This window comes from Carassius gibelio, chromosome B3, assembly GCF_023724105.1.
Source record: "Carassius gibelio isolate Cgi1373 ecotype wild population from Czech Republic chromosome B3, carGib1.2-hapl.c, whole genome shotgun sequence".
Lineage (NCBI taxonomy): Eukaryota > Metazoa > Chordata > Actinopteri > Cypriniformes > Cyprinidae > Carassius > Carassius gibelio.
This window is the reverse complement of record NC_068398.1, coordinates 23,677,935-23,692,174: the sequence shown is the minus strand read 5'-3', so window position 1 is coordinate 23,692,174 and position 14,240 is coordinate 23,677,935. Positions and strand designations below refer to the sequence as shown.

Genomic DNA, 14,240 nt, shown 5'->3' with positions numbered 1-14,240 from the left:
TTTTCCAAAACCTGTGGTTGATCGTGCAATAGAATGACAAAACAAGAGAAATAAAACACTTGTGTAGACACCGCAGCTTGTCGATTACAGAGGATATGCTCAAAATTAGGATATGTCCTAATTGCCATGACAACCATTTTTCCGCAGTATAGATGCTGCAATTTTTTTAAAATTTAAAATCGCAATAAAATAACATGGTGATTAATTCGCTCTCATATTCTTGTGTGTATTTCATATTTTTATACATTACGATTTTTGTAAAAACTGTTTGAAAATGCTATTCTTGTCAACGGATTAAAAAAAAAAGATATTGTCTGATGCAGGAAAAATCGTTTCCACCGTTTTTGACCAATTTATTTGCATGCACTTTTTAATAAACGTTGCGGTCGATTCTGAGAAGTGAACAAGGATTTGTCATAATCGTTTTGACTCAGAGCAAAAGAATCAAGTGAACCGTTTTGGCAGATTCATTACAAAGAACCGATTTAGGAGAACAAAACGATATGCTATGATTATAAGCAAGTTTTAACATTATATTTAAAGTATATAGACTCAAAACAATAGTCTTTAGATATATTATATATTCTTACACCAGATAATTTCTATCTATCTATCGATCGCACATTTTAAAAATCCAAAGAGGATTTGGATGTTAACATCAGCCGGAGTTAGCAGCTAGTCCTTGCTTTGCCAGTTTCTGAAAAGCAATGAAGCCAATCACATATACATTTATTATTTTATTATCGTAACAGCAACAGCTTGACATAAAAACGTAGGAAAGCGTGGTATACAAAAGCCAGCTTCAATATTTCTATTAAAATTGACAATGTGAATAAACACCAGATGTCATAAGAATCTAATGTAACAAATGAAGGGCTTTCTCATTTCTCAGTCATTCTAGTAATTTACCATAAAATAGAATGCATTTTAAATATGTAGCAGAGAAAAGGAGAATGATAGTAAAAACTGCTATTGCCAAATAATAGGATAATTCAGAGAATTAATTACAATCTCTTAATGTGGCCCTTCAACTATTCCTTACAGTACAATTGTTATACTCCATCATTATTTAATGCTGAAAGACAGAGCTTACAGGAGCAGTAGTGTGTAACTAAGTGCCCATGAAATAGCTTCTCTGTGTCTGCTACATTACAGGAATGATTAGATACGGTTCTTCTAGTGGTACTTCTGTGCTGTATTCATCCCTTCCAGATCTCTGAAGTCTATATTCCCTCTCAGTTCATGTCCTGATCACCCACACTCTGACGCAGGTACTCCTCATAGAGATTTTTCTGCATTAACATACAAGAGAGTCTTTAGCAGAGTCTATCATCACTGTAGCTGTTCTTAGATGTGTCAACACAACACGGATGCACAATATACCTTTTTGCTCTTCACTACCTCCTGGACATACTCCAGTTTTTGCTGAAGCTGTCTCTTTTGTTTCCCAGACAGTGTTGGTTTGGTCCTAAAAGTGGAATACAGAGAAAAATAAAAGAGAGGTTTAGCAAAATGCTGAGGCTGGTCTTTTCCACACAGTAAAAGTATATGGCATAAAGGGGCAAAAATTAATCACTAATCTTTCCCTAATAGCTAGGAGTAAATCAGATTTTTTTTTTATATATATAAAAAAAGAATCATTCACTAATCTTCCCGTCTGCTACAGTTCTAAAAAGAAAAAAACTATTTTAGAAACAATATTATCATATATATAAGCCATAGCACTACATTCTATGACTTCTAAATTCATAAAATAGCTAGGAGGAATTTCTCACTAATTTTTTCTTCTACTGCAGGTCTAAGATTAATAGAGGTTTAAAAAATCTTGAACGTGAACATTATAGTAAATACTTGCTTAACAGAAGCAGCCACATTTTAGAATGATGTTAAGTAAATTACATTTTTTGTAATTCTGTCTGATAAAGAAAAAAACTACTATTCATGTAAAGTTTTAGTTTTTTCACCTGAAAGCAAAGCGAGCAATGAGGATAAAGCAGAAGGACAACAGCACCAGTCCAGCACAGCTGTACAGCTGCACCTCCGCTGACAAGGATTCAAACGCCTTCACTGCAGGAACCTGAACACACAGACCCACACTTACTTCAGTATCTACAGTCAATCCCCCACACACACACACACACACACTCACACACACACAGGAATGCATATGCATACTAACCACATATAGTGTGAGTGCCTCTGTGCCACTATTACCCAGCATGAGCACCAGCACATCTTTGGAGAGGCTGCCAAGCAGCAGGGTGACGAGGAGCAGCAGGGGCACAGTGAAACCCAGCATGCCCAAAAAACAGCCCTTAAAACGTGATCGACGGTTCTCTATACTGCACTGCCTATAGAGAGTTTAACACACAGCAGCAACGGTCATATTAGACAATCTAATAAACATTGACGTTCACCTATACAATTCAATATGTATGATAGAGTACAAGGACGTTACCTGTCATTATCAAGAGTCTCAGCGATGGCCTCGGTGATGATGTTGCAGTCCTTCTCCAGTGAGTTAAGTGTGTTCTGTACAGTCTGGTTAATGGTCTTCTCTATAGTCCGACACACCTCCTCAATCTGATTGACACATCGACTGGGCTGATGGTGGAGACAGTGAGGAAAAACACTTCAGTAACCTTTACTTATTAAGCACGAAAGTTGTCACAGTTACAGAAAGGAACTGAAAGACTGTGGTAGCACCTTATTAGGGTTGGGAACATAGATGGTGGGCATGTCGAAGCCACACTTGTTGAGTCCTGGACGCTTGCAAAGCTCCTGCACAATCTGCATCATAACTCTCTGAAACAGCCAAAAACAAAGCAATTTGACATATCGTTACTTAACAGTCAAACAAAGACTATTTGCCTTTAAAGATCTCGTCATTATTCACAGTCTCTTGAAACATCCACATACACTACTGTTAAAAAGCTTGAAGTCGGTTTAATACTGACAATTAATACTTTTTTATTGCTTAGATGAATACTTAAGCAAAAACACAATGAATTGACAATACTACAAAAGATTTCTATTTAAAATCTATTCCACAGAGAACATGAATAATCTAATTCAGCTCAAATTAAAATCACAGGAATATATTGTTTTTTATAATTGCTAATATTTTATATACTATTAATACATTGCTATGTAATATGTTAACATGTTAATAAAAAGGGTATTACAAGTTGTAGTAATTTACAAGATTACTATTATTACTGTGTTACTGATCAAACAAATGCTTCTCTGAACGGTAGTGCATATGCTTATGTTCACAGTAGTTATGTATAAGAGCATCTTACTTGTCGATCAGACTCTCCTCCAGCTTCATCTGCTTTACTGAGATAAAAACGGAGACGGTCCCCTTGCTTCTCGTTCAGTTTCTCTACAATGTTGAGTGTGCGCTTGCATAAAGCCTGTCCCATTGGGTCAAAGAAGACCAGGATCAGATCACAGAGCTCTCCTGGTGTAGACAGGCAGAATCAGAACACAGACACACTTATTAGGATTACAAAAGGACATCTATAACACACAGTACATTTAGATTTACAAGCAACATTTCAAAAATACTAACTCTGGAACACACACATAACTTCAAAACAAACACACACCGAGCCACAGAATAGCTTGATCCACGTCAAAGGGGTACTTCATATCCCCGTCCACCAGACCAGGAGTGTCAACAAAGGTCACCAAGCTGAAACGCTTCTGTCGTGAAGTACAAATCTCGGTGCTGAGGTATTCTGACACCCCTGAAATTGAGAGAAAGTGACATTTTAGACACAGCTTCCATAAGCCTGTAGTTCTTTTTTGCACGATTAAACAACAAACCTTTAAACTCCTTCAATGTTTTGAAATGGGGATAGAGATGGAGCGTTGCATTTCCCTAAAACCAAGGCGACAGTTGTTATACAAGACATATATATCAGTGATTCAAATTGCATGTCCAAACCATGTCACACAAAGCTTTCATGCGATATGCATGGGGTCATATTTACTGTGAGCGATTCCCTCTTTCGTCCACTTGTAACAAAGCTGAAGCCCTGTGTCTCTATAGCGACCCCTGTTCTTTGGATATGCTCCTCCACATACCTGCAAAGCAACACATCCATGGCTTACTGTTTGAACTGTACCGGTTCTCACCTTTTCAGTCTAACATGAACAGCAGTCTGAGTGCATGGTTGTAGTGTATGTTTTCATGTCTCTACATTGGCCTACCAATTGATAAAGCTGCTCTTTCCAGCGGAGTGGTTCCCGATCAACATCGCAGTGATCTTTTTCCTGGGAGGCAGCAAGGTCACCCCAACAGTCTGAGCGATTGATATTAGTCCTACAGAGCAAAGGATTAAGTGATTAGACAAACTAGACTGAAAAGAAAGTGTCAGTATTTCACTTTTTCAAGTGAAGAACATTGTGTGTAAGTGTGAGTGTGCGTGTCTGTGTAAGTGTGAGTCCTATCCTTAAACGTCACCCACTGAGTGACAAATCACAGCAAAAGACAAAATCTGTATACAATTTAAACTTGAAGCACTATTGCTTGGAGTAAATAGTGAAGAATTAAACGGGAAATGTAGTGATCGCACAGTTATAAAAACAAACGTATAATACCTTTCGTTCTGTGAAGTGCATACTTTACGTAACGTTACCAATCGGCGTTTCAGCTCACCGGTTACCGTGAGCACCTCCTCTCCACGCCTAGACACGGCTCTAATAATAAACCAGGTAAATCAACGTGAATGTAGTCTTTTCTAAAGGATCCGGTTTCTTACCGCTCTCCGGATCGGTGTACATCTGGTGGCAGTCCCGTAAGATGCGCTCGTCGCAGGACACACTGGCAGATATCGATTCGGCATTTGCAGCGCTCCTGCTTTTGATTTTCCCGGACATCGTGATGCGAACTTACCGGCTATACTAAAATAGCTTGTATTTTATCACCTATAAAAGGTAAAATCCGCGGGTTAAATGGTTTGAAAAGAATGAAATGAAAAAGAAAATTACTTGCATCCAAAATGAAGTTCAAATCGCCCCGGTCTGCTGGGTAATGCTGGCCACGTCACCGATGTGCGCAAAGACTTGTGGGAGTTGTAGTCTTTATCCGTTTCACTCGAGTTGGTTCTAAAGATTAGGACAGAGAAGCTGCGTTTTGCTTCCGCATAGTTTTTTTTTTTTTTTTAAAACACGTCGTCTATAGAGCATTATATAACCATTCATAATTTCGGAGTTGTGTCCTTTGCATTAGTGGAAAGCACAGTCAATTCATTTGAGCATTTGTTCGCGCTCTTTAATCCATTATACTAATCCTTGCTAGTGTGTGTGTAATAAAACGTGTCGATATATTTTGCCTAACCTGATTTTACCAAGTGAGACATGTTCCTGGGACAACATCGTTGTTGACCCTGGAACAACATTGTGATTAACCAATCAGATTTGAAGAACCAGTTTATAGATTTTGTGAAGTTTATGCTTAAAATCAGTGTTTGGTGCTTGTACATCAGTGTCATTCATCTATCATTTCCTCTGATTTTAGGGATTACTCATGGTTAAGGTTAGGTTTAGGTGTAGGGATATGGTTAAGAATATATTTTTGGAGTAAAATGTTGTTCCAGGGTCAACAAAATATGTTGACCTAGGAACACATCGGACTTGGCAAAATCAGGACGTGCATATATTTTTATACAGTCTATGTTCGATATAATACGTATATCGTAATAATACTTTGTTCCATTATAACACGTCCATCATATTTAAGATCACTGCATTGAAAATGTTCACATATTTTTGTCCATGTTACAGTGTTGTAGTGTTCCATTGTAGCGTACTTTTGCTTAAAATGTATCGTATCATTTTAACATTGAAGAATATTGAATAGAAAAGCGTACTTTAACATAAAAAAAAATACACTGCTTCCGAACCAATTTTTTGTAAAACAAAAAACAAACAAAAAAACTTGACAGTTTTCATTTACCCCATACTTTAATGTAAAGAATTCAGGTTAACTTAATACACTTAAGCATTCAAAGAAATATTCTGCTACACAATCATAAGCACATTTACATGTCTGCTCTAAAATGATCAGATCAATGCCTCTGTACATGCTGCTCAGTGTTAGAATATACTTAATACATTTCTCATAGACAATAAAAACAAAACAAGAAACAAGACAAACAGAAAAATTAATATCTCAATTACAATAAGCTGTATATACTTATAAGCTGTAATTGACGTGTCTTAAGAAGGTCAGTCAACTGTGGACATCTCTACAGCAACAAGCCTGCTTGTTCATCAGGATGATAATCTGTTGGGACTCCCCAGTGACTTGGTAAAGTAAAAGATGAATTCAACCAAAAATGACTTAATTTGGAGGCATGAATCATCCTTAATGCAAACTCTCTCACATACACACATATTGCACATTATCCACTCTAAGCCCCACAAACACAGACACAAACAACATACGATAAAGTTATTTCACTCGCACTACCTCTTTCACAAATACCTCACTCTTTAAAGTAAAAATTAATTGAATTAAAAAAAAAAGCATTGGATCTTGGCATTTTGATCATACTATATCCAAACCTCATGAACTGCACTTAATTTGGAGAATTTGTGGGCTTATGTCAAGAATTCTTTAAAACTGGATTTAAGTAGTTGATAATTTTAGCACGGTTTCTTCAAGCATGCCTCACACACAAGCACACCTCCAAATACATATAAAAAGGCACAAACAAACACACACACACACACAAACCAATCACCCAAGACTGCCCTGCCCCCTTAAAAAACTGGTGCATTGGGATACAAGTGTGGAAAAAGGTGCTCACAATAGTAAATGTAGATCATAGATGGATATATATAAAAGAAAGCATCTCAAGACGATCTTGGAGAAGCTGCAAGCGGTGACAGAAAGTTAAAGCAAAGGCTGAACGCTTCAGTCCCAGCCATTATCCTTAATCATGTGAGATAATTCAATAATAAATTTTCCCTCCTTATACTTCTGACTTAACTCAAACGCCTGCTCCTGTAGAGGAAAGGAGAAAGAGGAAAAAAAATTGCGATCAGACTGCAGGGTAGTGATAGAAATAAAGCCATTTTTGCAACAACAAAAAATAACTTCCTTCTACATGTCTTATTAAAACAATACATGCTTACATATTTCCAGCCCAGTGTGGTGTGGCAATTCTCGCAGTAAATATCAGCTACAGCATGAAGACCGGTCAGCAGAAGCCTTTCTTCTGCTGGGCCACAACCCACGTTCACCCTGAAATCACAAAATGACAGTTAAACCAACTATTTCTTCCATCACAATATGATTCAATCTCTGAGATTTTTTTTTCTTCAGAAGTGATACTCACACAGAATTGAACAGATAGGCACGTCCTTGACTGCCTTGAAATGACTGAAAAAAGACAAACACGTGAGTCTTTAATGCAAACAGCATCACAATTCACAAATCTAGCTGTAAATATGCCCCCCCCCCCCCCCCCCCCAAAAAAAAAGAACATCACACAAAAGGAACTCTCACCTTAGAAATCAGGTCATCGTGGTTGGCCAGGTGTGCACGGCAGTGGACGCAGCTGTAGCGGCGGTGACAGGAGTCCAGATAGGCCTGGAAAGTTTTGGCCTTGGTCTGCTTCACCATGTCTTTGAGGAACACACACAATCAAAAACAGTGAGTGTCAAATAATATATGCAAGGATAACATATTTTGCTGTCCCTTCTCATGTGTGAATGAGACCATTAAAAACTTGAGGGAGAGGCTACAAAGCAGCTTTGACAGACAAAACAGCTTCTTGCGGGGTTGCCAAATGGGTTATAAAGCATGGCATTGACATCTTCAGCTATTAATGTTTTGATTTTCAAAGCAAACCAAATGCTTTGAGATTTTATGCATGCTGAAAGTGACATTTATGGCAAGCATTTCCACATTGCTGCAAATATTGTATCCTGTTTCAGAGATATAGCAGGAAAAAGAAAAAACATCCACATGACCTACTTTGCTTGGCTGCCCACACTCTAGTTACCCCATATATGGCATGCCAGGCACGAGGGTAAAAAGGGGTGAGAGGTAATTAATAACTATGGCATGCTGTAATAAATACTAAAGAAGGTTTAGATTATAAATACTTTAATAGTTACAACATTTGCACAGACACGCTCACGATTCTAGTTTCAGTTTATATTGACTACAACGTTACAGCAAGTCCCAAAATGCAGCTGGAAAAACGTGAATGAATCGTTCATTTGAGTCGGGTTCGTTCAACGATTCGGTTGAACCGGTGTTCCAAACCGATTCCTAATGAGCAGAGAACATTGGGAGTCAAATCAACTGGGGAACAAGAGATTTTGCCTGATGGGGCAAACATTAAAATACTAAATTAGCAGAATAATAACACAAACTATTAAAAATAAGATTAGGGGAAAACTAATTTACTACACTATGTGTTGATTTTATAAAAAAAAGTACTTCGAGCCTAACTTTAAAATTAATTTTAGTATTATTTGAAATGTACAATTAAACTGTTCTTAGGGTTTTTGAATTAATGATAATGTTCCATAAGAATAATCACCATTGCAACAAACTGAATAGGGGCACAGGAAATTACAAGAATAACATCCTATCTATGTAGGCCAAATAAATGAATAAAATGACAAACGATGTATCGGTATGTCAAGGACCAATCACAGCTTAAAAATGACCGCCAAATCTTTTTTTGAAATGAACTGTTCAAAAGAACCGATTCGCGGACTTGAATCATTCCCCCTTCACTGATAGAAAATAGAACTAACGAACGCGGCCAGATGCACGTATGTCAGTCACTTTTATTCACGTTTCGAAATAAAACCCTGCGATTTCACCATCGTGTACTGGCTCTACAAGCATCAGTAGAGTCGTTTCACATTAGAATTGCTCCTAGCCTCATCGACCCATTTGACTCGCTACGTAACAATGAAAATGGACTCACCTAAATATGAACGATTTCTTCAAGACAAGCGATGCTCGCAGTATTGTTACCGGAAGAGAAGCCTGAGCGTTCACTAATCACTAAACCAAACAAACGTGCGGCGCGCTGAGCATTTCCTACAGTTCCCTTCTTTGTGTTGCTCCTGTATGTCGACCTGCTTTAACCTGCGTGTGATGTCAACCGAAAGCTTCGTAATTCCCAAAAAATTAGAGCAAGCGAGCGCTGCTCAATACGTTCCAGCCGAATATATGAATTTGTTTACTGTTTTTTTCTGAGGAAGTTTCTTATACGTCATGTGGCGCAAAACAAACCGCGGCTGACCAATCAGAATCCAGACAGCGACGTCTGGAATATAGGTCAGCCAATCAGAGGCGCTCTTCCCGAGCGTTCGAAGTCACCTGAACTCAACAGTTGCGTTTGCGTTAACGTTTCAGCGAGCAGAACAACAAAGCCCTCGTGTTTTGGCTATCTTCGTCTTATCGCTTCTTCAGAAGAGGCGATTTTTGGTCCTCTGGGTTGTTTGCATGACAAACAAGTCACGCAGATGTTCTGAAAAATACTTTACTGAATAATTGAATCCGCCGTGGTTGTCTGACATCAAACGATTCACTGAAAGATAATGTATTTTTATATCTGAAGCAGATTTATAAAAGGACAGTCTTTGATTTCTACCGATCCCCTGTTGAGCACAGCTGGTAGACTTTGCACGGCCTCTCAAAAAAGTTGGATATGTTTGTTTGGAAACACAGGTAGGGAGGCGCTAAACTGACCCAGCCTGACTGAAAACCACAATAACCTTGCTGTAAACATGGTGGAATAATAAAGAAAAGAGTCCACTTGTAGAGTAACCGAGTTCTGTTTATTCTCATGTGTGTTCATACTCGAGAAATGTCCCATGAAGAATGCCATAAAACAAGTTTTATGTCAACACTATGCCAGTGCTGATAAGCTAATATAAAACGTGGCTGTATGTTTAAAGGCAAACAGTATTTGTACAGTGAGTGTGTTTGACTAGACAAGGGTTCAGTACATTGTGTATCTGTGTTTGATCACGTGTCTTGTGTGTGTCTTCTAATATAGTTTGATAACAGGATGGGATAATCAGTCATGACTCCTGTTGCTCCTGCAGCAAACGCAGCCTCAATATCTTGCTCCACATTACACACAAAGAGATGAATCTAAAGAAAAAAAAGGAACATTTTGTTTCTTAATTTTGATGCATGCAGCTACATTACGCACAAACTGAGACCAGTTGCTTTTCTAAAAGGACGTACACCCGAAAATGAAAAGTTGCTGAACATTTACTCACTCTCAGGCCATCCAAGATGTAGATATAGTTTGTTTGAGAAATTTAGCATTGCATCACTTGCTCACCAAGTGAATGGATGCCGTCGGAATCAGCGTCCAGACAACTGATAAAAACATCACAGTAATCCACACAATTCCAGTCCATCATTTAAAGTTCTATAAAGTGGAAAGTTGTGCATTTATAAGAAACAAATCCTTCATTAAGGTGTTTAATGTAGTCTCTGGCCAAAATACAAGTGTATAATGCTTCTTCCAGTGAAAATATCCATAACCTTTTGTCCTCACACCGTATCCACTGACATATTTGTTTAGAATAGTTTTCTCTTGTAAACAGTGCCTAATCTGTCCATGTTACTCTCCTTATATGGATAGAAGACTCAACTTTAACCAAAAGTTTAAAGTTAAAAATGTCTAAATGATGGATTTGTTTCTTACAAACCCACAGCTGTCTAGTTTAAAAGACATTAATAGATGATTGGATAGATGAATGGATCATTGTGATATTGATGCGTTTTGACGGCACCCATTCACTGCAGAGGATCCACTGGTAAGCAAGTGATGTAATGCTACATTTATCCAAATCTGTCATGATGAAAAAACAAACTCGGCAACACTTTGGATAAACTAAGGGTGAATAAAAATTTTCAGCAAAATTATTTTTTTTGGTGAACTATTCCTTTAACAACACAAAAACATGATATAGCATGGCCACAGACCTGAATTCCTCTGTCTCTGAGGTGCTTGAACATCGCTTTCCTCAATGTTAGTCTGACAAAGAAAACCACAGAAAACCATTTCAATCTAAGAATAAAAAGTTTAATAAAAGTATAGTCTGATTATACCAATAAAATTAGTTACCTTTGAATTAAAGAGACGACCAGTCTGCTTCTCATAATCCACATATCAGGTATGAATTCTCTGCAAGAAAGAAATTAGTGAAAATGCATCAGTGTGATTACACAACACAGAATTAAATATCTGTGGTATACTGACCTGTTCATGATTTGTGGCAAGTAGAACTGCAGGAAACTCTCTCCGAGGGGAACAAATGGCAAGAGACCGGTGTAGTAGAGCAGGAGCAGCTTTAAGCCGCGCTTTACAGTGAACATGTAGGGCATGGAGGAGTTCTGCCATTGACAAAAAAGGAAAACTAAAGCGGTAAGAAAGAGGAAAGTACGTGGGCGATAAATCTTTGAAACAAAACAGAGAACATAAATGCATACGCACTGTTTTGCGACAGTTTTCCATGATGGTGGAGTCAACAGAGGCCCAGACTGAGATGGCCTCTCTGTTGTATTTCTTCACAAGATCAGAAATCTGAATAAAAACAGCACATGAAATACAACATAATTGAGATAAAAGAACAAAGATGGAGTTTTAGTAAACAGATGTAGTTAAATTAGGGATCAGATTTCATGGTACATGTATGTGAGGATGATGATTGCTCTCTTGCCTTCTCTATCAGCATGCTGTTATTCTCTTTCACTTCAATGTTTACAGCTATGTGTGGAAATTTGCGGAAGACATCCTCTAACAGTGCCAAGTTTCTATCTGACCCAGTGCTGAAGTGGCCTGTGCAAAGGGAATTAAAACATGTATAATCATTATGCATTAATAAACATGTTAATATGTGTTAGCAGTTTCACTGGTAAAAACACAAACCTGTCTTAAAGGTCACCTCCAGAGTCTCATTATAAGGTGGCAACTCCTAACAAATAAAATTCATAATAATTATGAAAAAGGAAAACATTAATTATCAAGTATAAACATTAGCATTCAAAAGTTTTTGGTCTGTAAGATTATATTTTTTTTTATGTTCACAATTTATGTAACCAAAGTAGGTTAAAACAGTACAGTATTATATTGCTTATTATTATCAATGTTGAAAACAGTTGTGCTGCTTTATAATTTTGCGGAAACCACGGTTCATTGTTTTCTTTGATAAGTGGTAAGTATTAAACAGAGCAAGTAGAGCTGCACAGTATATCATGAGAAAAGCTTGACCCCTGACCTCCAGGTTTAAGGAGGAAATGTTGACATCTTGCCCAGTCTGTCGCAGGAGGTTTTCATCATGTGACACAACCACATGACCGTCTTTAGTCAAGTGACAGTCTAACTCCAGCATCTCTGTGCCCACTTCAGCAGCGCTGAAAGGAAAAGAGACATTTTGGACATCATTTTGCGACTTTATTGACTGCGGCTAGATCAGTTAAGGTAAATGTTTTCAGTGAATAAATGTCATCAAGTTTCATATATGTATTACTTTCAATTACTTGAACTATAATGAATGAGTTTTTTTTTTTTGAGAGATTTATTTTTGTTAGTTTTTTGGACAGTTTTGTCCCAGTCCTTATTCACTTTTATTAATTATAAAACAGTGGCCCAAGTATTCAAACTGAAATGATTGAAACAAGATCAGAGTGAGTATGTTAATATAAGGCAGTGCTATTCCCCTAAAAGGACTGGGAAAATTCAAATTGTAATACAGTAACACAAATGTAAGATAGGACGTTAAAAGGAGCCAATACTGATCTACTGTTCGTTCTGAAAAACTGATCTGAGACTCACTGTGTAAAGGCCTCCATCGTGTTCTCAATCCTTTCACCACTGCCTGAGGACAGAGAGCAGGAGGTCAGGAAATGTGGACCGACTCTCATAGACACACAAACATAAAAATTCCTCAAATAGTTAATCGCTTACTCAGTCACACATTAACTAGCTTTATATACAAACCCCACGAGGAAAACACTCATACATGCTGTCATAAACACACTGTTATCTAATGCTGTGTATTGACAGGTTTACGGGATAGTCACAAGATGTCCATATATTTATCAACAGATTATATACATTTGATAAAATAATCTTTTGTAAATCAGAAGGTTTAGGTAACTTTCCTTGCTGTATGTTAGGTCACTTAAAATACTTTGGCCATGACATGCATAGACCAACAGGTGCAGATGATTTCATTGTGATTTGATATAATGTTTATCTTCAGCATCATTACAGTTAATTACTATGCCACTATTAGACTACTGTGACTAGGTAAGAATCCCAAACCCCAAACCCCAGACATGACTCGGATACCGTACCTCCCCTGTGAGAGATGTGGGTGCAGAAGAAGGCTGTCTGTTTCTTCTTGTGCAGAATGTGAGGGTTCTTCAGGAAGAAGAGTGAAGCGAGAGCGTAGCCCCCTACTGCTGGGAGCAGGAAGTACAGGAAGCTTTCCATGACTCCCACTACAAGGGGCGCGGAGAGCAGCAGGTGAACGCACAAAGCTGATCTTTGAAGAAAATATCCGATTTCAATACTAGTTCATATTTTCTTTGAATCTCACATCAAAATTGTAATGTTATACAGCAATATCATTAAATAAACTCTAAAATGTATTATATATACACATGTCAAAACAAAGATGTAATATCAAAAATATGTAATTTAATTTAACTTCCAAAACATCCTATTATACACCAATGAGATTAATTGTAAAAAAAATATAACAAATGCATATGCAAATTAAAAGTGTAATATCTGTCTGTCTGTCACACTACACACAAATAAAAAAGTAAAAAAAAAAAAAAAATAAACAAAATATCATCAGAGTATGTTTTACAGAAATATGCTATTTCACCCTTTCTACTTCAAATTTTCATGTTTAATTAAATCTTTGACATTTCTTTATTGTATATTGTATCATATACAGTATATATACACACATGATAATTCCCCATCTAGTAATAATAAACACCAAAAAACAACTTGCCAGTACTTCTGTTTATTCCTTCAGCTTCTTCTCTGAGCTATCCAGGAGTGTCTGCTTCACCTGTCTTCAGTGCTGATGCCAGTGTGATTCTCCTTATCTTTTCCCTGGAAACGTTAACTAGTTTCCCAGCCACTCCCTTTTCTTTGCAAGAAATGTTGCTTAATGAGCGAAGCAAAATGAGATCGCAATGTAAACCTTCCTCCTTT

General features: G+C 37.5%; 3 protein-coding genes across 3 annotated transcripts; all 3 read right to left on the bottom strand.

Moving 5' to 3' along the window:
* Positions 1-724: 724 nt before the first annotated feature.
* LOC127953219 (uncharacterized) lies at positions 725-5,077 on the bottom strand. The gene is made up of 12 exons (XM_052552198.1): positions 4,770-5,077; positions 4,219-4,330; positions 3,999-4,092; positions 3,832-3,886; positions 3,612-3,752; positions 3,303-3,463; positions 2,707-2,805; positions 2,459-2,604; positions 2,180-2,351; positions 1,965-2,077; positions 1,384-1,468; positions 725-1,292 (listed from the first exon to the last, which is right to left on the bottom strand). The coding sequence occupies exons 1-12, from the start codon at positions 4,885-4,887 to the stop codon at positions 1,236-1,238; spliced, it is 1,353 nt and encodes a 450-aa protein (XP_052408158.1). The 5' UTR covers positions 4,888-5,077; the 3' UTR covers positions 725-1,235.
* An 877-nt stretch (positions 5,078-5,954) lies between these two features.
* LOC127953221 (protein yippee-like 3) lies at positions 5,955-9,270 on the bottom strand. Its single transcript, XM_052552200.1, has 5 exons — positions 8,964-9,270; positions 7,523-7,641; positions 7,353-7,396; positions 7,150-7,258; positions 5,955-7,018 (listed from the first exon to the last, which is right to left on the bottom strand). The coding sequence occupies exons 2-5, from the start codon at positions 7,637-7,639 to the stop codon at positions 6,929-6,931; spliced, it is 360 nt and encodes a 119-aa protein (XP_052408160.1). The 5' UTR covers positions 7,640-7,641; positions 8,964-9,270; the 3' UTR covers positions 5,955-6,928.
* Positions 9,271-9,800: 530 nt separating this feature from the next.
* LOC127953220 (lysophospholipase D GDPD3) lies at positions 9,801-13,506 on the bottom strand. Its single transcript, XM_052552199.1, has 10 exons — positions 13,364-13,506; positions 12,840-12,882; positions 12,283-12,418; positions 11,934-11,979; positions 11,725-11,843; positions 11,499-11,588; positions 11,265-11,398; positions 11,130-11,189; positions 10,988-11,039; positions 9,801-10,141 (listed from the first exon to the last, which is right to left on the bottom strand). Exons 1-10 carry the CDS (start codon positions 13,500-13,502, stop codon positions 10,013-10,015), a joined length of 948 nt encoding a protein of 315 aa, XP_052408159.1. The 5' UTR covers positions 13,503-13,506; the 3' UTR covers positions 9,801-10,012.
* Between the last annotated feature and the right edge of the window lie 734 nt (positions 13,507-14,240).